Source organism: Lupinus angustifolius, unplaced genomic scaffold (assembly GCF_001865875.1).
Source record: "Lupinus angustifolius cultivar Tanjil unplaced genomic scaffold, LupAngTanjil_v1.0 Scaffold_1_1096, whole genome shotgun sequence".
Taxonomy (NCBI): Eukaryota; Viridiplantae; Streptophyta; class Magnoliopsida; order Fabales; family Fabaceae; genus Lupinus; species Lupinus angustifolius.
In genome coordinates, this window is record NW_017716412.1 from 199,965 (window position 1) to 221,816 (window position 21,852).

A 21,852-nucleotide genomic window follows, 5' to 3' on the forward strand; every position below is an offset into this window, starting at 1 on the left:
ATCATATCATGTTTCTCCGCTACTCGCGAAACTTCATGACACCAAATTATCCACCGCACTGCCACTATACAAAAACAATCATTGTTGCCTGAATATTAGGGGGTTTTCTCTCACCGGATTCTCATGAAACTGACATCTCATAAACTTCAACTGTGTCTTAGTTTCATCTTCAATCACTTCTTTGCGCTTCCTTGTCCCGTCAATGCTGGTTGTCCTCACTCTGCTACCAGCAGCAAAACTAACAGGGTCCACACTATCAACCATCTCTATATCACCATCAAGTTTATCTGCTTGTGTCTCTCCATGGGTAGAATCTGAAAAACAGTTCTTATCCAAACTGTTAACGAAATGTTTGATTGCAGGAAGCATACAGTCGGTTCTTGAAGCGAAAAAGTTAGCGTTTGCACGATGTTTGGCCAATCCTTGATCCTCAACATGTAGAAGCCAATCTGAACATGAAAAACATAAAGATGTGAGAGGAAACAACAAGAAAAACTTTCACAATTAGATATGGCCAATCCATGCTGAGCTTTTGAAAAAATCAGCTTCTTTGGTCTTCATCGTACAAAAAGAAGTGAATAATCGAAAAAACTGCAAGAGTTTATCAGAGGAACTCACTTATAAGAGCTATGGGAGTGGACACATTAGGTCTGCAGATCTTTCGGCCCAAACCACTTTGTGTAACCCAGTTGATCAATTGAATGGGTACACAGGATATAGAAAAGGCATTTACATAAGATAAGGCTTTCCCATGATCACCTTTTTCCCTGTGACAAACAAGATTATGAGACTTATCAGCCGAAACATTCTAGAAATCCCATCATCAATCACAGCCACAAAACTCTTTCTCATACCTTGCAGACTGTATAGCTGAGTCAGCAACAAACAACCAAGTTACAGCTAAATCTTTCAAGCTGTTGGCATATAGCGACACTCCTGCTTGAGGATTAATGCATGAATGCTCTATCATCATCACAGCATTGTACAGGACATCTTTCAAAAAAACTTCATTTTCAGAACCCTATAGTAAAACGAGCAGTTAGTTGTTGAATGCAACATTAAAACTTAAAAACAAGCAATGAATCATACACTTCTTGAAGGAAGGGGGAATGAGTGATTCTGGAAAAATAAATAGCTGAACTTACTAAAAAGAAGGTTGCCCAGCACTGGACTCAATGTCCATAAAGATTATGGCAATGACCAGCCAACCTAGTAACAACCCCTCTCGAAGACAATTGACAACATACTTAAAATAGTAAATAAGGAACTATTCGTGAATTACTTGGTGTCTTGGTGAAATAAATCATTTTACATGGAGGTTTGATATAATTTTTGAATTCGAAAATCTAAATCACAATTTTCCGTCATTGTTCAACAGCATCAACACTCCAACTTCAGGTCTTACCACAATTATCATATAAAGAATAAAAAATGAGTATTAACTGATTTGGACTTGCATGACACAAAAGTTCACACCATTCATAGTCTCATCTCATCTGTCAAATATGTTTTGCACACCAAAAAAATGTATGCTTTGGAACTAATTGCAAACTAACCTGTCTATAGAGTGCAGTACATGATTACATGACTGGCCTCTATTAAACATACGCCGTTCAGACTAAGAGGGCTTGAAATTATTTAAAGTCTTAGTATTTTAAGCTTTGAGATATAGACATAGTTTTTTTGGGGGAAAAGGTTGCATACAAACCCTTAATTTCAAATTAAGATTAAGGAAAGCTGAAGTAAACATGGTACTGACCAATAGGGATATCACTGGCAAAACTGGCTCCAACATCATCCTGAAAAGGGCATCTGGTATGCACCAATAACCAATTAGGAAGAACAAACATGAAAAACGTAATGAGGTAACTCCAGAAAGCACAAAGATTCAACCAGTGTCAAGACAAGAAATAGAGAAGTCTGGGTAAAGAAGGAATTAAACTAAGATAATTAACACTGGCATAATGTAAGGACTTGGGACAACTCTGAATGAACAGTTCATGTAGCACAAACAAACCTGAGTCTTAGAAATATAATGCCAAATTGCCAATATAAATGAAAACTCAAAACTGAATTTCAACTAAATAAAGGGTTAGCTATCTAAAATATGAAAGAGCCCACATCCCAAAATTCAATGTAATTAAGAACATGGAGCTCTTCGCTTGCAAGGGTAAGGGTGCATACAGTTACCCTCCCCAAACCCCACTTCGTGGGAGCCTCATATATTAAATGTTCCTTAAATAATAAGAAATAATTAATGTAGAATCCTAGATACCTAATATGCGGTACGGGTACGTGGTTCACTTAGGTACGCGTTTCATCACTTTTTACATTAATTTTATAAGATTTCTCTACGACGATCCAATATATGATACGTGGTACCATGAATTCGGTATACGGTACGTATGGTAAATGAGAGAATTATGTGACTATGTGTATAATATTAACAAATTTAATGCTCCTAAATACTTCACTGAAGGCTAATGAGTCATTTAATATTCAATTTACTCCACATAAGAACTGTTATTTTTAGATTGGTGGAAAGTGGTGGACTGGAGTGAAGGAAATGGGATGGAATGAAATTAGTTGTCATTTTCTGGACTTATTAGATTTACCAAATTAGGATACAATGAAATGGAACCTTAAGTCTATTCTATTCCATCCAATCCCTCAGTTTTTATCCCATCCCCTCTCCCAACACACATGCACCAACTCGGAGGGTATGGGATGGAAACAAGTTATTGTTTATTAGTATCATTATAACAATAGACATATTGCCTACTTTCCAAACAATGAAATGCCAGTTTCTCCATTTCATCCATCACTACATATTCAAGTATAACCTAACATGGAGTATTAACAAACATTTAAAACTCACCTATGTTTTTCTAAAATCAATATTGTGTTTGAAGAGTGGTTGCACAATGGTTGACTTCTAGACCACTTTGTCATGCAAGCTCTAATACTATCAAAAACTAACCATACATAAAGCTTAAGCTGACTACAAACTAAGAACCTAGTCTCCAAACACAACATAAATATCTAAACTTACGAGTTTAAGTTCAAAAATTACGAATTCAAGGAAACAAGTTCTTACCCAAAAAGTAGAAATTCCTAAACCCTGATATGGTCTGAACAGCAGAACCATGCAACTTCTTCTCCACCTCCACCTTCGTGATCCCGAACTCAAAGTTCAAGCACATTTTCAACAATAGAACTTCACACATAACAACACCAGCAAACAAACCAATCTCACACCCAACCCTAACCCCTTTCCGAAACTCCTCGCTCGCGAAAGGGAAAAACCCTCTCACACAATCCTCAGCCCTAAAAAACTGCTCACCAACCATCCACACCTCAATCAAATCCACCAAATCCGCCTCCAAAACCTCCATTCCATCTTCGCAACGAAGTGCCTCGCCGCATAAAATGCTGCAATAACTAATAACTCTCTCTAACAACCCTTCCACCTCACTCTTCATCTCTTTCTCATGAAACCCCAATTGGTACAGCTCGAAAACCAAAGGCGCGAGAACAGCGATCCTTTTCACGGGACCACAAGAATCAGAACATGAAACAAGTAATTGGAAAAGGTCTTTAGCTACAGCGACTCTTCTAGAAGGTGCTGAGGTGTCAGCTAACTTAATTGTATGAAATTCAAGCGCGGAATAGAACCAAATGATTTGTATTGGCGGATCGGGGAAGGTATTAAGCATTCGGGAAAAAATGGAAGTGAAATCGGTGAAATCAGTGGCGCCTTTGCGGTATTGGGATAAGAAACGGTTAATTGATTCTTTGAGCATTGGGTTATAAGTGGGAACTTGTTTTAACGAGTTTTGGTTCATTTTTTTAGGAATTGGGAGCTTCAGAAGTTGAAAGCGTGGAAGTGTGGAATGAGAGTTGAAAGGAAAGAGGAAGCAGAGGAATTTGAAACGAAATTGAGGGGAAGAGAAACCCTAGAGTTGCGGGTGGTGTAGTGGGTGAAATGGAAAAGGGGAGGGAATATATGCTCTAACGGCCAAATTTTTGAATTTGTATGATGATATAAGAATTTTTATAGAGAAAATGATGTATGCACTAATAATATAAAATTAATTTACATTATAAATTTATTATTTATCATTCTTTTTTAATTATTATTAATTTTGTTAGTAGATAGATATTATACTCTTTTATATTATTAATCTAATTAAATATCATTATTTATGTCTAATTAATTAATAACTCATAAATAAAAGAATGCATATTAATGATGGAGGGTGACAAAGTAATGATTTTATGCATATATTAATTTCTTTTATATTATTATATATATGTTTTATAAGATACATGCATATCTCTTAGTAAAGTTGTTAAAATGGGCTACATGCATAGGTTTGTTAATCTGATACATTATTTTGTTTATGTGGTTAAATGTCATTCTACAAAGAGTTTAAAATTGATGTACTGACAGTGTAAAAAATTTTACACTGTCAACACATCATCCACTATTGATTTGTAATACTTTTATTTGAAAGTCAATATTAGCTAACAAATGAATAGTGGGGATTTGCTGACAGCATAAAAATCACTTACACTGTCAGTGTATACATATTAAATCCTTCTACAATATATGACGAATTATATCATGATTCACATTATAACATTATTATAATTTATAAATATTTATGTTATATATATTATTCTATTTTTTGTTCAAAATTAATAACTGTGATATTTATTATCTATTTTTATTATAAGTTTATAGTATCATTATGTTGTAAAACAAAATTCACCTAAGACTTATTATCAAACCAAATATCCCAAAAAGGGGAAAATATAAATGGGTATGTTGAGCCCGACCAAGAAAGTCCAACCCAAACTCAGTTTTAATCAATTAAAGTTAAACAAAGGTTAGACAGAGCTCATGTTCCAGTTAGTCGAGATACAATCTTTGTATTAATACTCTCACTTTTTTGCCATTTATTTTTTTAGTATTTGTCCAAGCCAAGAGATCATTTACCAAGTGTCTTAACTTTACTCTAAGTGCTTGTGTTGTTGAACAAATATTATCTCTATATGTTCACCATATTGTAATCACTCACCTCTTTAAATGAAAGTTCAACAAATCCAAAAATATCTCCATTCAATACTTGATTATTGGTAAACACAATTCAACTATCTTCTTGTGTTCAACTTCTCTATCTCGAGTGGTTGATCCTAATTGCCCTATGATCACAATGAACTACTCTTAAGGACGGTGTAGACAAGAAACAAGTAACATAAGTATTGCAAACCTCACTATTAATCTCATGAGGATTATTATACCTACCAGTGTCCTTCCACCAATGTTAAAGCTTAACAATTTTTGGATTGCCACCAACCACTCGTCAGTATGGTAGTTAAAATTGCAATCTCACTCGTCGGATCACACGACTTTATGATCTCCAAGAGGTAGCTCGTGTTTGATCTCAATGCGTACTTGACTTCCGTAGAATCGAGTGAAATCATTGTGTTGGAGCTTAGGATCGATGAAATCGACGAGCCTTCCGATTCTATCTTCTACTCACCCAGCTTTCCTTTCTATCTCCTCTTTGTTCTCTCTCTCTATATCTCTACTTCTCATTTCTCTAGGTTTATTGTATCTTCCTTTTGATTATGTTTTGTTGTAAAATGAAGAAGATGGTTGCTACTAGTATATGTTCATATTGTTTAAATTTATGGACCGGGTCAAGTCCATTAACTGAAACACTGATATGATAGTATAGATAAAAAATATGTATCATGCAATAATTAACTATAAAGAATGATCATTGTAGACATTTCATTTATTAGTGTAGAATATAATTAATGGACTGAGCCAGGTCCATATAATTATGTAGATGACAAATAATGTTGAAAAGGTGATTTTTTTTAAAATTCACTATGTTGGACACTATTTATCTATTTAAAATATTTCTAGTAAATTAACAATATATATGAATTTATATACATATATATCAATAAATAGAATCTTTCAAGTCTTGTTACAACCATACATTTATGATTTTTGACACTCATTCCAATCCTAAGTAGAAATCGATTTTAACTATTTTGCCTGTCGGTACCTCAAACATAAAAAAAGTAATATTATGGAATCAATGAGATTCTGATTTCACCATTATTCTCCTAATGATGTTATTCACCTTTTATAAAATATATTTTTAAATAATTGTCTCTCTTTGAAAATATTTAAGATTGTTGACTTATTGTAGTAGTGTCTCAACATGATTTTTCATACTCATCTTACTTTCTTAACTATTATAAAAATTTCGTTTAGACGAAACAATATATTAAATGGATGTAGTAGGTGGTAGCTTAATGTTAGAGATGTGGGGAAACCCCACCATTTTCATAGTGTGTTTCAAAAATAGAAATAAAATGAGAGACTAATATGATAAATACATAAGTCTTAATGGACTGGAATAATTTTCTTTGGAGCTCGTACCAGAAGAAATAAAAAAAACTCTGATTTTTTAAGAGTGAAATGACGTCACTTCATATTTTTGAATTTCCATCATAACAAAATAAAGATAAATGTCTAATGATCTTGTAATTTTGATGGATGAGAGTAGTAAGCTAAAGTGAGTTATAGAAAAATACAAAATAACTTATATTGATATCTCTTGAGTTTTAATGAAATTATCCAAATCATATATCATTTTTTTGCATCTACACAATAAATATATATATATATATATATATATATATATATATATTACACTAACTATTATGCAAGGAGATGATGAGATGAGAATAATCTTTTGATTAAAAATTTGGGTGAAGAATGTAATTAAATTAAACTCCAAGAGATGTTACTATAATTTATTCTTAATTAATTATAGATTAGCTATGATAAATTGATCATTTATAAATTTTGATAGGATTTGATGAAGTCACTATTCTCTTTTATGTATTTATGCAACATCCACTTAGGATTATGCTCAATTTTGTAACGAATCAAAATGAGTTTTTTACAATTTATTATGTTTTTGCTTATCTTTATGTTGTGTGTCACTCATCATTAAAGAATCATTACGAGATAAGTTTTAACACATACTAGCAAATTACTCGTGCATTTATACAAAGTGATATTTTTTGCCACATGATTAAGAACACATATTACATGTGTATTTACATGGTTAAGAACACACATGTTACTCGTATATTCACATGGTTGAAAATATACATGTTATATGTGCATTCGTATTGTTAAGAACAAATATGTGACCCATGCATTTTAATGGTTAAAAACACATGTTACTCATACATTCGCATTATAAGATACATATATTACCCGTGCATTTACAAAACGACAAAGTTGCCCTTGAAAATCTAAGTGTCAAGTATAGGGTATTCCCCTCTTAGTAATTACTATTCCTCTTAGTAATTATGCTAATTGCTAGCCTATGAAATTTGGGCAGGAAAAAAGGATGTGGTTGTAATAGCGGGAAAAAAAGAACGTGGTTGTGATATGTCCAAGAGGAATGATGCTGAAACTTTTTTTCATATTATTATTATTATATTTTATTAAATAATATAATGGGTAACGAACCAGGGATAGATGCGTACTTTTATCTTGTGTGGTACTATATAAAGTGGAGTATTTTTATTGTGGTTAATCAGTTTTAATTACATTATTACTAAAAGTTATTAATATTATATGTTATTATTAAATAATATATTGTGTAATGAACAATTGAGTAGGTGTGTATCTTATGTGGATTCCTCTTAGTAATTATGCTAGCCTATGAAGTTTGGGCAGAAAAAAATGTATGTGGCTGTGACGGTAAAAAAATCAATATGGTTGTGACATGTTCAAGAGAAATAATGCTAAAACTTTTTTTCTTATATAGTACTAGCGTGTTGACAATATGAAACTGCATTCTTATTTCTTAGTATTAAATATTTAAGAGAATTGTATTATATTTTTTGTGATAAAAGAAATATGAAACTGAATTGTAATTCTTTTAAAAAATTACATTGATAATATGATATTTTTAAGTATGTAACTTTTTCTAACTCCTATTAATATTTTTTATTATGTATAAAAACATTCTAATAATAGTTAATTAAAAGAGTAAAATAGACAATAAGAAATTACACAATATTAAGTAGTTATAAAATATTTTGGTTTTATATATAGTATAGATATAGATATAAATTAAATGTTATTATTATATGTTATTAAATAATATATTGAGGATGGAAAAAATGGCTGTTGGGAGAGTTAGTCCCATGTACATGTGGATGTTCCTGGCTCGGACATGATTGTCTCCAGTGCGAGGACATTTGTGGGAAACTAAAAAAAAAATATTGAGTAGATATGTACTTTTATCTTATGTGGGAGGGTGTATATTAAGAAAGTGATGTGTTTTAGGAAGGAAAAATGTGATTAAGGTTGTTACACATATCATAGGATGCCATTTTTTATTATATAGTATATAGATTAAGTTGTTAACTATGATAATGATTATTTCATTAGACTTAATATAGAAATTGAAATCCAACTTTTATTGAACCAAACCCCAAGTTCTTCTCTATTTGTTACACTCTTAAACACTTTCAAAACGTACTAATTCTACAAATAATAAATATTGAATAATAAGATACCCTCAAATATTTTATTGTTTCTTAATAAAACATTTAATATAAAAATATTTCATTTGATATTATCTCTAATAAATCTTAAAATAATAATAACAAAATAACGATTCATGCACGCTAAATCATTTATTGGTTCCATCCTTGTATCGTTGGCAACTAATTTAAGTGTGAGAAATAAAATAAAATATATTGAGATGGAGTTTGAGATTTTTGATACTTATGAACCATCATTTATTTTATAAACAAATATATGTATTAATGACAATGGTCATAGAGAAAAATGGTGCAATTTTATTTAATCTCACACAAATTTCTACAAAATATTATCTATACTTCTATAAAGTCAAAACGATAAATAATTATCATGACATAATTTTTACATTACAAACTTACCCTTTTATAACTCTACATTAGTAATCATCATAAACTTCCAAATATTACTTTTTTTTTTCACAATACATCATTATTCTTTCACACATTTTCTAATTTTTATCTTTTCTTCTTCAATTCTATATTTGATTAACTTTAAAGAATGTAACACAAAATTGATATATATCACAAAAATAAGAATGTGGGTGCATGAAATGTCAATCGACACGTTAGCATACAATAGAGTCAAATCAAATAATAATGTATTCTCGTTATTTTGGTTCGTTACAAAATACATCATATTTTTAGAAGATATTTAAATACAAAAATAGAATAGTGATATCATAATCAAATTTATATGCAAATTTACAAATGATTAATCTATTATAATTGATATGTAATTATACATGAATAATCAACGTAATATATTTGCATATACGTAAAAAAAAACAAAGTAGAATGATTATAATTTCATTAAATCTAAGGGGTCTGAGTATAATTTAATAAACTTAATGGGAGTAATTTGCAATTTTATTTTGTTGAGTGTGAAAAAATGAGATAATTTTCTTCTAAATTAAAGGAGTAGAGAGAGAGGAAGGCAAAGCCAAAGAAACTCTTTATTCCTGTTCCCATTTCCCAACCCAACCAACCTTCTCTCACCGCCATGGCTCTTCTAAGAACCGCCACGCGCCTCCCTCACCTCGCACCATCATCCCAACGCGCACTCTCCCTCCACACCACACTCCCCTCTCTCTCCCCAGAAACCGCCGCCACACCATATGCTCGCCCACCGCCACCATCAACCTCCTCCCCCGCCGGGATCTCAAAGACGGCGGAGTTCGTGATCTCGAAGGTTGACGACCTCATGAATTGGGCCCGTCGCGGGTCCATCTGGCCCATGACCTTCGGGCTCGCTTGCTGCGCCGTGGAGATGATGCACACCGGTGGCGCTCGCTACGATCTTGATCGATTTGGAATCATTTTCAGGCCTAGTCCGCGACAATCTGATTGCATGATTGTTGCTGGTACTCTTACCAATAAAATGGCCCCTGCTCTTCGAAAGTAATCTTCGTTTCTTATACTTTTCCCTTTGAAGCGTTTTTAGGGTTTTGTATTGGGGATATGTGTTTATTTGAGTTCTGTAATATATTTTGATGCGGTAATTTGTATTTGAGATGATTAATCCATAATTCGTTGGGGAAATGTTATTGGGAAGTGAAGATTTCTATTTGGTCCAAGAGCATGTTTTAATTGTGATTGCGGTTATGGTATGATTGATAATGTCGCAATGCCACTGTGGGGACTGGGGACAACCAAAACCTTAACATTGCAGCCTAAGTTGCGGTTGTGGACTGATATTGAAAATCCTGCTAAGGAACTCAAATGACAGTTTAGTGGTGCTTGGTAGTGATTAATTTGTCCCTAAAGCATGTTCTGAAAAAAACTAATTTGGCCTGCATTTGAGATTCTTGAGGATGAATTATTTTTATTTTTATTTGTTTTACCAAGGACTAAATTGAGGGGCCTATTTTATTATTATTATTATTATTATTATTATTGTTATTATTATTATTTATTTTTTAAATTCTGTTGTTATTTCAAAGCTGAGGACATTGTTTTGGGGAAATTGTAAGAGAGATAGACACAAAAGGCTCTCATACAACTTATCACAAATTTTAAGAGATCCCACTATTTATAGTGTGTGCCTCTCTTCCTACATGACCTTGTGATGACAATTTCTCATATTTGAAATTTTGAATATGTTCCAGACGAAGTTTTAGATTTTTGTTTAAGTCTAATGTTGTAAAGATGTAGCCTGAGTATGTGCAATAGCACATGTCTTTTGAGAGCATTAGAATCAGATAACTATTTGTTCTTTTATATAGAACTCAGAACTATCAAATAAATGTAGACATCGCTTGTCAGGTCTCATGAATCAGTTGGTCCATTCCGACTCAGTCATGGCACTTAGGTTTGGAAAACATACAGCAGCAGAAATAGGAAAGGGCAGAATAGGAATTGATAGTGAGAATTAGGTATAGGGGATAATACATGTGTAGCCTGTTATATAAGGAAAGGTAGCTGAGAGAGGGAGCTTTGCATTCATTTTGTAGTGGGCAATGTTGTGAACCTTGTAGGAGCTTTTGTCCCAAAAAAATGTGTGAACCTTGTAGGAGCTTTTTCTCTGGATATTGCAGAATTCACCTTCTGCAATACTGTTATCTTCAATAATACACATTTTCCTCCTAATTTTCATTTACTAGCCTGACAGCATACATTCTGATTGTTTCCCTGGTCCTGCTACAAGTGGTCCTTCAAATCATACTCAACTTTGTGTAAAGGACGAGAATCATGGTAAGTGGGCAAGTCAGTGAAACTCATTCAAATTTCTGAATGAGTTATGAATATTCGATCTTTGATATCGAAATTGGTCCCTAGCCAAGTTCAAGATGGTCTATGATAGGGTAGGTTTATAGCAATGTTAGATGTGGTTGTAGAAGTCTCGATTGGTCCATTTTGTAGGTAGATTTGGTTGATAGGTTCATGTAGTTAGCTGTCAATAATTCATAGATGATCAGAAAATTTGGGTTAAGTGGAATTGAATATCATCAATTTTTTTACTCTAACCATTTGTATTGTATTTGAAGTGGTTGTTAAGTGGGGAATAAATAGAGTGCTGCGGAAGTTAAGGGTGCGAGATGTTACTTAATACTTGCTGCACGAACACTATGCCACAACCTCTTCTTGAGGTATCGGAGTGTTGTACACATGGAGTGTTGGTCACGCTTCTGATGCCAACACTTCTCTGATACTCGTATGCCTCGTGTTTGATACTGCTCACCACATGTTCAATTACAAAAAAAAATTTAGCCAGACACAGGTGGTACGCGGCTTGTTAGGATCATGGGTTACTTGTGTTTCTGAACTCTGCATAATCAAATTCTAGCTTGGTCATCTATTATTATCTACTACTCATAAGTTTTGCTCCTGAACCTTACTAAAATTTTGTGACCCACATGTAGGATTACAATGCCTGAATTTAATTGTAAGAGATTTTCAAGTGACTAAATTACACTTTCCCATGCTATAGAATATTTATTGTAATACTGGCACTTCATCTCCTCATTGTCGGATTTTCTACTATTTGAATTGAGAAGTTAATAATTATTATTTTTGTTCAATTTTATATGCTCCCCCCAATAAAATGAAATTTACGTTTTTCTTCTCGATTCTATAAACTTCTTGCAGGGTTTATGACCAAATGCCTGAGCCTAGGTGGGTTATCTCTATGGGAAGTTGCGCTAACGGAGGTGGATACTACCACTATTCTTACTCTGTTGTTCGAGGATGTGACAGGATTGTTCCTGTTGACATATATGTTCCCGGCTGTCCTCCAACTGCTGAGGCTCTACTATACGGGCTTCTCCAGTTGCAGAAGAAGATCAATAGGCGCAAGGATTTCCTCCTGTGGTGGACAAAGTGAGGTCAATTAAGTTTATTTCTTGGATGCTAAATTATGTTATAATAAGCAGTTTGTGGCACTTTTGCCTTGCCAAGACCACCCATGTAAGCTGGAGATTATATTACCATATTACCTTGTCCACATATCTGGATTTCTTTTGGTGTGTCACATTCCTGTGCAGGTTTTGTGGTGCTTCAAGTAACTAGGAAATTTGTTTCTGTTGGATGCTGTACTCATGAAATATGCATGTTCTTATTTGTCCATGGTTCTTTTGTATGTTGATAAACTTGGGAATATGGTGACTCAATTTTGTTTTTATGTTATCAATTTCTTACTTGTTTACTCCAGATCATGGGCGTTGTAATGAATCTTTTAATTAATGGTTGTCTTTTCCTTCCCTTTTTACCCAAAAAATCAATGTTTCGGTATTATTTTTTTGGGGTGCAATTAGGTATGCTGCTCACAGGTATGTGAACGTGGAGATAGTTTGCAACCAAACGACATCAATCGTTCGTTCGTATGTGGGTTGAGTTCTGGAGGAGAAAGAAAAGAAAAAGAAAACTTGAGAGCATGAAATACAATTGAGATCTATTCCATCAACTCATAAATAGACCCTAAAGATCCAAAATATAAAACACCGTTATCGGAAGAATCAGTCAAACCATTGGCTGCCCAAAAAACCTCTCCTTAATTTGCGGAATATGTGGATGCCATAGTTCCGTGCCCATCATCTGGTTGAGAAAATCCAGGGTTCCACCATGAGGATCAAGCGTTATTGATGGGCCACGGATTTTGGCATTGAAGCCAACGGAAAAATGCAATTAGAATGATAATCATGGTTCTAGGACATATTTGTTTTCACAACCTTGATGATATTTTAACAAATCCCATAATCAAACTCTAAAGCTAGAACCTCATTCGTATTATGTTAGAGAGTTCCTCCATGACGGTTCTCAAAGCCGACACTAGATCATTACCATGGTTGAAAAGAGTGTGTATTGAACCAATAGTGTTGAAAAGAGCATTGCCTAAGGCAATCTCCTCTAAAATGACATCGGTAGCTAAGTGAGCTCTCGCTAGGGTGGTAAAACAATGTTTTATTAGTGGATGTGTCAAATTTTAGTGTATTTTTTTACTTAGTTATTATATAATTTTCAGTAAATACCTAACTCAAATTTAATAGAAAATTCTGTTTTGATAGGTTTTCATAAATTAAATATTGGGTTCAGTTTTTCTAAGTGGTATCTAACTCTAACCTAACCCAAACCCAATTTATAAAATAAATATCAAATTATATAGTAATCATATATATAAATAACATATGAGTTTGTATGAGTTTTGGGTTACTTGAACCTGATGAGGATGATAGTCTTTCTCTACCTTTATTATATTTAAGTTTGTGTACATGATTTTATTTTTGAGGTTGGGTAAGTTGCCGTCCCTATTTAAGAATTACTACGATATTAGAAGGAATAGTAAATAATACAGTATAAAAACTCTTAAAATATCATTTTTCCTCAATTTTAATAGTTAAGTTAATCCATTTAGATTTAACATTCCTTTTAAAGGATAATTTGATAATTATGGAGACAATTACATAGTATAGATTAAAATTTTAATGAAAGAAAAAAATATTATAAATATAAATATATATATATAGGTGCAATAGAAAAGGGCAAAGGCACGTGACGCAGTTGCAATCTTGAGCTTCACATCGAGTCTCTAGGGTTTCTCTCTTCTTTCCTTCTCTCATCATCCATGGCCGACGAATCTCAATACTCCGATGCCACTCCACCCTCCTTGAAGCGCAAATACGACGACCAATCCACCGCCGCCGCCGACTCCGTTCTCACCGCCGGCATCGAACTCGCCAAACAGAAAGCTCAAGAAGTCGCCGCTCGTCTCTTGAACAATGCTCCTCTTCCTACCACCGTCGACCCTTCCAAACGCTCTAAACCCGATAACGGTTTCGATTCCGTTGGTAATAATCCTTTTCCTCTCTTACTATATCTTAGTCTTTGGTTTACTATTTATTTTTTAATTTATTATTATAATCGATTTTCTCAAACATGAAATAATTCTAGGTTTGTTTGTTTAAGCATTTTTTATAGAAAAATACTTATTTATATTTAGATGTTTGTTTGGTTTTTTAATACTGAGAAGAAGCTGAGAAATTCAGCTTCTTAAAAACTTCTCATAGGAAGGTTACCGAATAAAAATAACTGATTTTCAACATAAACTAAGTGAATCACTTAATGTTTGTTTATATGTACTTTTATTAAGATGCAGAAGCTGAATTTCTTTGGCTTTTATGTGGAGTTATATATTTCAGTTTCTCAACAACAACCCTGGGGAAGGATGAGAAAATGTAAAAAATTATTTTGATAATTGTAGCTAAATGACACATAGGTTCAGATTTTCACTAAAGCTATACAACTAAAATTACTTTTGTAGAATGCTTTGTTTGGCGGCACTTTTACGAAAAAGCAGAAGCTGAAAAATGGTTGAAATTCAGTTTTTTTATGTGAAGTTACGGGTGTGTTTGTTTAGGATTCTGAAAAAGTGATTTATCAACAACAACAAGAAAGTAATTCTCCAAACACCTTTTTGGCAGAAACATTTTTTGTGAGAAGCTAAAAATTTGGGGTTCCCACCTTGAAGTTTTTCCCCAAATAAAGTTTGTATTAATGCGTAGCCAAAAGCTTATAAACGTTAGAAGTGATTTTGTGTTAAAGTTTTACAATAAGAAACTAAACCAAGGGAGTATTTTTTGCCTCCAGAAGAATCATGTAAGGAAAACATTTTTTATGTACTTTTAAGCTTTGTATCAAATACCAAGTAGCTTCTGATTCTCATATATGACCAAATTCATATTTTTAGAATTAATTTTTTTAAAAGCTTAAACAAGATGACACTTAATATAATTACACATTTGTAGCTTATTTGTGTGCATGTGATGGTGATGCAGATTTGAAGGCTCAATACCCGGTATCTACATTTTCTCCTTCTGTGGGTTCTTACGGACATCAGGGTGCTGCAAGCAAGAAGATCGACATCCCTAATGGGAGGGTGGGTGTCATAATTGGCAAAGGTGGTGAGACCATCAAGTACCTTCAGTTGCAGTCTGGGGCAAAAATCCAAATTACTCGCGATAGCGATGCTGATCCAAATTCTCCTACTCGGTTGGTTGAACTTATGGGTACTCCAGATGCAATTGCTAATGCTGAGAAACTTATTAATGAAGTTCTTGCTGAGGTACTGCACTTTATTGCACTAACTGCTACACTGCTATTATGCTTTCTGGTCCTGGGATTGACTGCCATGGTTTTTGTGGACAGGCTGAAGCAGGAGGTTCTGGTGTTGCTACTCGACGACTGACTGGACAAGCTGGGTCTGACGAATATGTGACGAAGATCCCAAATAACAAGGTATTTAAGGGTTTGTGTGAAAGTATATATAGACTTATGCAATGTTGAAGTGTTTGGTTTTCTATCTATCAGGTTTTTTTCATATCTTTTTTCTGAGATGATATGTTGTCCCTCTTCAGGTTGGTCTTGTTATTGGTAAAGGAGGAGAGACAATAAAGAGCATGCAAGCTTCAAGTGGAGCAAGAATTCAGGTTTACTATTTTGAGTGTTTTTTTGTCATGTTGATTTCTATAGAAAATGCTAAATAGTTAATTTTTACTAGGTTTTTATTGTAGCTTTGTGACCGCTGGCTTGCTTCTAATGTTATTATTTGACTTCGATCATAATTGTCTCTGAAGATGCAGAATTCACAATTATTATTGTTCTACATTATTTTTTCAGGTGATTCCTCTTCATCTTCCCCCTGGTGACCCATCCACAGAGAGAACATTGAAAATTGAAGGGACCCCTGAACAAATTGAGTCTGCAAAACAATTAGTTAATGAAGTAATCAGTGGAGAGGTATGTTATGTTGGATTTTGGCCTTGGTTAGCACGTTTTGCTTGCCATGTGCCACATCTATTTTGCTTTAGAAAATTGATTTTCATGTGTATCTTATTTTTTCTGTGTTATGGCTTAGTTTTTTAAAACTATATGGGTTTATCTCTAAATCTAGATTGATGTCTTTGGTTACTGACATACTGTTTTATAGTTGGATACCATCTCCTAAGAGTTATGCTACTATGAGTTCCAGATGAATCTTTGTTAATTTCTCGATATATTAGCTCGTAAGACTACACATCACGATCCATTTAATCATTCTACTGAAGTTTAGGCATTATTTCTTTTTTCTGTAATGATGTTAATTGATTTCAGGGGTAAAAATTACAATCCCCACTTTGTTGTATTACAAGATGTTTTGACATAAATTTCTCCATGTGGTTTGTTGCCTTATTTTGTAAACTGTAATTGGTTCTTGCTCATGATATAGTATCATATGATGTCTGTTATTGCAATGTTATATTATTTTTGTGTTTGTTAAAGCCTGGACCTCTTGTAATGGTTAAGCTACAAGTTTAGGTGTTGAAATGGCAATAACATCCTGGCTAATAAATTGTTGTCTCTAGCAAGTGGTATCTCTATTAGGTTTATCATTTATGTTACAATATTCTTATCAGATGCAAAAGACTGCAAGCTTTTGCATCCTTTATTAATTTTCTGGCTCTATCTTTGTTATTGTGCTGGAAGGAAGCTTTCAAGCCTGTGCTATAGATACACACCTCAAAATAGATGTACTAAATTGATGATGTCCAGTTTCTACTGTTAATCTCTACAATGCAGTTAAATTCTGATTCTCTTCCCTATTTGAGAACTTATTAGTAGAAGTAGTTTTACGTATGACCTGTACTTCACACGTGTTAATTTTCCCTGAATTTCCAGGGAATATCTAGTTCGTACTTGCTATGTTTCTTTTGTACGGGTAGGTACATGCAGTTTGTGTCTGGCTAGTCTTATGTTAAGCAAATGAATACATATGTTGTTAGCATCTTATATTCATGTATCCATTAAATTGACAGAGGGGGATGGCAGACGTATTCATTCAAATTTGGATGTATTAGTTTTGTTGTCTTTGATACCAAGCTCTTGCTAGGTTTTTAACTGTGGCTATGTTTTGCTGTTATCATTATGCTGTGGTTTAGTTCTTGGGGATATAAAGGTGTCTGTAATTGTGCCATTGTTTTTCTGGTGAAAGTGGTTACTTATTGGGATTAAAGCCTGGTCAAAATGGAACATCCTTATTAACTCTGTACACTATAACTGATCTTGTTATTGAGAGTGTTTGTAGGGTTAGTATGTTTGGACCATTAGTGACACCAATATGGAATCCCTTTGTCTTTTTTGGTGTTCCTTCAGCATGCCATGGTATGGTTCTAATTCTCATTTTTACTATTTATTCTCGGGCAGTAAGTCTCCTGTTTTCGTCTTTGCAGCGCCCCAGTAGGACTGGATATAAATTATCATATTGACATCCTTTTTTCCTATGCCATTTGTGCCTTTCAGTTCATTACTCCAATACTATTATATATTTGACCACGTGTTTGGTTCTTGTGTCTTAAGCTGGATTTACATGTAGCACAATGACCTGTAACTAGTCCAATGTGGATCTCTCAGCGTTTTTATGTAATCTAATTATTTCTGCCCATTGTTAAGTCTTCTAGTTATGCAATGTGATAACTTATAATTGCATTGGATATTAAATTGTCATTTTGATGTCCGTTTAATAAATCTATTTGTGCCTTTCAGTTCATAGTTTGAAATCACTATTATATATATACTTCAAATATGGTTGCCTATATCTTAAGGTAGATTTAATTTGGCATAGTAACCTGAGATTTGTTCATGGTGAAGTGAAGCTCTTAGCTTTTCGGGTTCTATATTATTACTGTCCTTCTTTTAGTATGCTAGTTGTTTCACTAAAGATTCTTTTAAAATGCCATTTGTGATTTTTTTAATTGCTCAAAAGAAATTATTATCCACTTATGTCTTATGCTTGAATACCAATTGGTATAATAACCTGAAACTTTTCCATTCTGAAGCTCTTAAACTATTTTATCTATTTTGTTATTCTGCCCAATTTTCAGTTTTCTAGCCGTTTCAACTACCAATATTGTATGATCTTGAAGATAATTCTTCTGAATAATTTTCAGTTGTTCCATTGTGTACAATGTGCCATTAAACATCTACCTCCTTATCATGTAGAATGTGCCATTAAACATCTACCTCCTTATCATGTAGAATGTGCCCCCCTTTCAGCCTATTCTCTTAATTTTTCTGTCATCATCTCTGACATTTTTATTGATAGTTCTTGAACCCGAACTCTGAATTTTTGTGTCTTCATCTTTAGTCTTTACCCTTGTTTGGATTCCGTTGGTGGTTACATGTGGTTTTATTTGATGGTTCATTGAGGTTGACCTCTTTAGATCCAATGGAGGGAAGGTTAGGAGGATGATTTTCTTATGTACTTGCTGTGAAGAGAAGCTGTCTAGAGGGACAGTCTGTAGATTCTGGATTTATGGTTGCTTGTACTTCTCTTATGCTGTTGATATGTGTTATTCTGGAAACAGCTTGTAGAATTACTGATAATGATTTATACTTTAACAATTGGAAAAAATCCCATATTCTGAGATACCATATACTGGATTGCCTCTTGAGTAAATAAAGATAGTATACTTGTCTATTTCTATGGTTGTGCTTTCCTTTTGTACCCATTCATTTCGAATAGGGAGAGGGGTTGTGCTTCTGCTGGACTCACTCAGTAATGTCACAAACCAGTACGGTATGTAGGCCTTTTATACCCCTTTCTGATCCTGAATGGAATCTGTCAAACATATTATAACCATTGTGTTATTTATATGCTGATTTTAGCTGTGTATCATATATGCTTTACTTGTATATTGGTTTGGTGCTTTTGTTGCTGTATGTACTCCAATATATTGGGTGAATTAACTTGTTTTTATTTGTTTTTACAATTTTTCTTACCACAGAATCGATTTAGAAATCCAGCAATGTCTGGTGGCTATCCTCAGCAAGGGTACCAAGCCCGAGCACCCTCTAGCTGGGCTCCCCCTGGTGCTCCTGCACAGCAACCTGGTTATGGCTATGTGCAGCCTGGAGCGTACTCTGGTCCAACACCCCAGTATAACATGTCTCAGCAACAATATGCCGGCTACCCTCCCCAGTCAGCTGGTGGATATTCCACCGGTTGGGACCAGTCTGCTGCACCACCTTCCCAGCAGTCTACTCATGGTTCTGGGTATGATTACTATAGTCAACAGCCTCCATCTCAGCAACCACAAAATCCTGGCAGTGCTGCACCTCCAGGTGATGGGTCTGCTTATAATTACAGTCAACCACCTACTTCTGGTTATAACCAGCTTGGGCAGGGATATGCTCAGGATGGCTATGGTGCCTATCAGGCACAAGCACAATCTGGGTATGGTCAGCCACCATCATATGATCAGCAGCAAGGTTATGGCTCAGCCCCAAACTATGGTACTGGGAACAACCCAGCACAGGAGGGACACACTGCCAATTATGGATCACAGGCAGACTCAACCCAGGTTGCACCTGTCCAACCCTCTTCAGTGACCCAGCAAGGTTATGCTTCTGGCCAACAGCAGCCTAGCCCACACGCTGCTAACTATCCACCACAAGGAACTGCTCAGCCAGGTTATGGGGTGCCCCCAACCTCCCAAGCAGCTTATGGCAATCAACCTCAAGCGCCCTCTGGTTATGGACCTCCACAGTCTCAAAAGCCCGGTGCTACTCCACCGGTTTATGGACAGTCACAATCACCTAAAACTGTAGCAGCAGGCTATGGTCAGTCTGGGTATCCCTCTTCCCAGCCCCCAACTTCTGGATATGGCGGTGCATATGGTCCCACATCATACGGTGCTGCTTCAGGTGGTCAACCTGGTTATGGTCAGGCACCGCCATCATATGGCAACAGTTCTTATGGTGCTGGTTATGCTCAGCCTCCAGCTTATGGCAGTGATGGTAATGCAGGTACTCGGGGAAGCTATGATGGTACCCAGACTGCTCAACAGGGTGGTACTGTTGCGAAAACATCACCACCTCAGAGTTGATTTGTAGTTCGTTGATTTTGGATTGTCTGAATTGTTGGGCGTAGTATTTTATATCGTGCTAGTGACATTGATACCTAGCTTTTGTTGCTTTGGGATGGAAACATTATTAAACCTTTATCATGTTTTAATTTAGCAGTATGATTTTCGTTTCATGAGTTTGCAAGTACTAAGCATAGGATGGAAACATTATCATAACCCTAATCCTATTTTTAATTTAGTAGTGAATTTTTCATTAGTCTGAGTGTACTATCAGAATTAAAGCAACTAAGCATAAGATGGAAGGCACAGCAGAAACTCGATAGAGAATATGTAGTATCTTGTTTATCTTTAGTTTTGCCTAAATTAACAATGTATTATGAAAATAAATTGATGCAGTTTTGTCTAAGTTTATATTTCAAACATTCATTAATACGATAGATGTTAATGATAGATAACCAAATCGGGCCTATGAGTGGGATTAGGCTTTAGACTTTGGTGCCCAATTTTTTTTCAAAAGATGGTTTATGCTTATTTTTATATGGTAAAACGTTGTCGATGGGATTAGGCTTTATGGTAAAACTTACAAAAATATTACAAGCTATTTTGAATTAATTTTCTGAAGATGTTCTCATAAACAACAGGAAGTTCTTTATGCTATGTTTCATAAAACTAATTGTAATGTATGAGAAATCATGTTAAAGGTTGTGTGAAGCTATTTGGTAAAGCTAAAATTTGTTACTTAAAAAGATCGTGTAATATATATATATAAAAAGTGTAATAGGCACTGTACAGATCGTGTAATAATATATATATATTAAAAAGTGTAATAGGCACTGTACAGATATATACATGGTAAATGTATATTGAATATGGATGATGATGTAACAATGTAAGTATGTAACATGCACTCTGAAAATGATTAGTTTTTTACAAAAAAAAATAATATGTGCGAATATATCTTTGGTATAGTACCACAAAAAAAAAACATATCTTCTAAATTTTAGAAAAAAAAGCTAATTTTCATAAGCCAGTCTCTATTTCTGAAGCTACCATCCTTCTTCTATATTTTTTGTTTGTCAAGTAGGTCTAATTTTTTTTGATGCAGACAATAACATGATATATAATTAAGTTACCATGTTTGCCCAGACTCGTAATCTGGCAAGTGCCAAAGAATAAGTTGCAGAGAAAAAGCTACCCTAGCCAATCATGTTCAAGGAACCGCTTCCAAACACCTTGAACCAATAAGACAATGACAAACAATAAATTCCATAATCTAATGGGCTAAAGCCCAAATAAATTTGGACCTTCCAGCTAGATTGAATGGCATCTTGGTAATTTAACCGAAAAACATTAGGGTTTCCAC

The 21,852-nt window shown here is 34.3% G+C and overlaps 3 protein-coding genes across 3 annotated transcripts; 2 read left to right on the top strand and 1 right to left on the bottom strand.

The window, feature by feature from the left end:
• Window positions 1-4,029, bottom strand: LOC109337092. The gene is made up of 5 exons (XM_019573969.1): window positions 3,098-4,029; window positions 1,760-1,812; window positions 855-1,021; window positions 619-767; window positions 1-449 (listed from the first exon to the last, which is right to left on the bottom strand). Exons 1-5 carry the CDS (start codon window positions 3,843-3,845, stop codon window positions 79-81), a joined length of 1,488 nt encoding a protein of 495 aa, XP_019429514.1. The 5' UTR covers window positions 3,846-4,029; the 3' UTR covers window positions 1-78.
• Window positions 4,030-9,575: 5,546 nt separating this feature from the next.
• On the top strand, window positions 9,576-12,715 carry LOC109337108 (NADH dehydrogenase [ubiquinone] iron-sulfur protein 7, mitochondrial-like). The gene is made up of 2 exons (XM_019573995.1): window positions 9,576-10,056; window positions 12,244-12,715. Exons 1-2 carry the CDS (start codon window positions 9,659-9,661, stop codon window positions 12,476-12,478), a joined length of 633 nt encoding a protein of 210 aa, XP_019429540.1. The 5' UTR covers window positions 9,576-9,658; the 3' UTR covers window positions 12,479-12,715.
• A 1,416-nt stretch (window positions 12,716-14,131) lies between these two features.
• On the top strand, window positions 14,132-20,662 carry LOC109337100 (far upstream element-binding protein 1-like). The gene is made up of 6 exons (XM_019573980.1): window positions 14,132-14,438; window positions 15,426-15,712; window positions 15,796-15,885; window positions 16,005-16,076; window positions 16,267-16,386; window positions 19,410-20,662. Exons 1-6 carry the CDS (start codon window positions 14,216-14,218, stop codon window positions 20,508-20,510), a joined length of 1,893 nt encoding a protein of 630 aa, XP_019429525.1. The 5' UTR covers window positions 14,132-14,215; the 3' UTR covers window positions 20,511-20,662.
• The last annotated feature ends 1,190 nt before the right edge of the window (window positions 20,663-21,852 follow it).

Coding starts and splice junctions, on each gene's coding strand:
- LOC109337092 (XM_019573969.1), bottom strand. CDS start 3,845: ATGAACCAAAACTCGTTAAAACAAGTTCCCACTTATAACCCAATGCTC. Junction 768..854: donor TCAGCTATACAGTCTGCAAG/GTATGAGAAAGA, acceptor TGTTTGTCACAG/GGAAAAAGGTGATCATGGGA. Junction 450..618: donor CACTCCCATAGCTCTTATAA/GTGAGTTCCTCT, acceptor TTTCATGTTCAG/ATTGGCTTCTACATGTTGAG.
- LOC109337108 (XM_019573995.1), top strand. CDS start 9,659: ATGGCTCTTCTAAGAACCGCCACGCGCCTCCCTCACCTCGCACCATCA. Junction 10,057..12,243: donor ATGGCCCCTGCTCTTCGAAA/GTAATCTTCGTT, acceptor AACTTCTTGCAG/GGTTTATGACCAAATGCCTG.
- LOC109337100 (XM_019573980.1), top strand. CDS start 14,216: ATGGCCGACGAATCTCAATACTCCGATGCCACTCCACCCTCCTTGAAG. Junction 14,439..15,425: donor TAACGGTTTCGATTCCGTTG/GTAATAATCCTT, acceptor ATGGTGATGCAG/ATTTGAAGGCTCAATACCCG. Junction 16,387..19,409: donor ATGAAGTAATCAGTGGAGAG/GTATGTTATGTT, acceptor TTCTTACCACAG/AATCGATTTAGAAATCCAGC.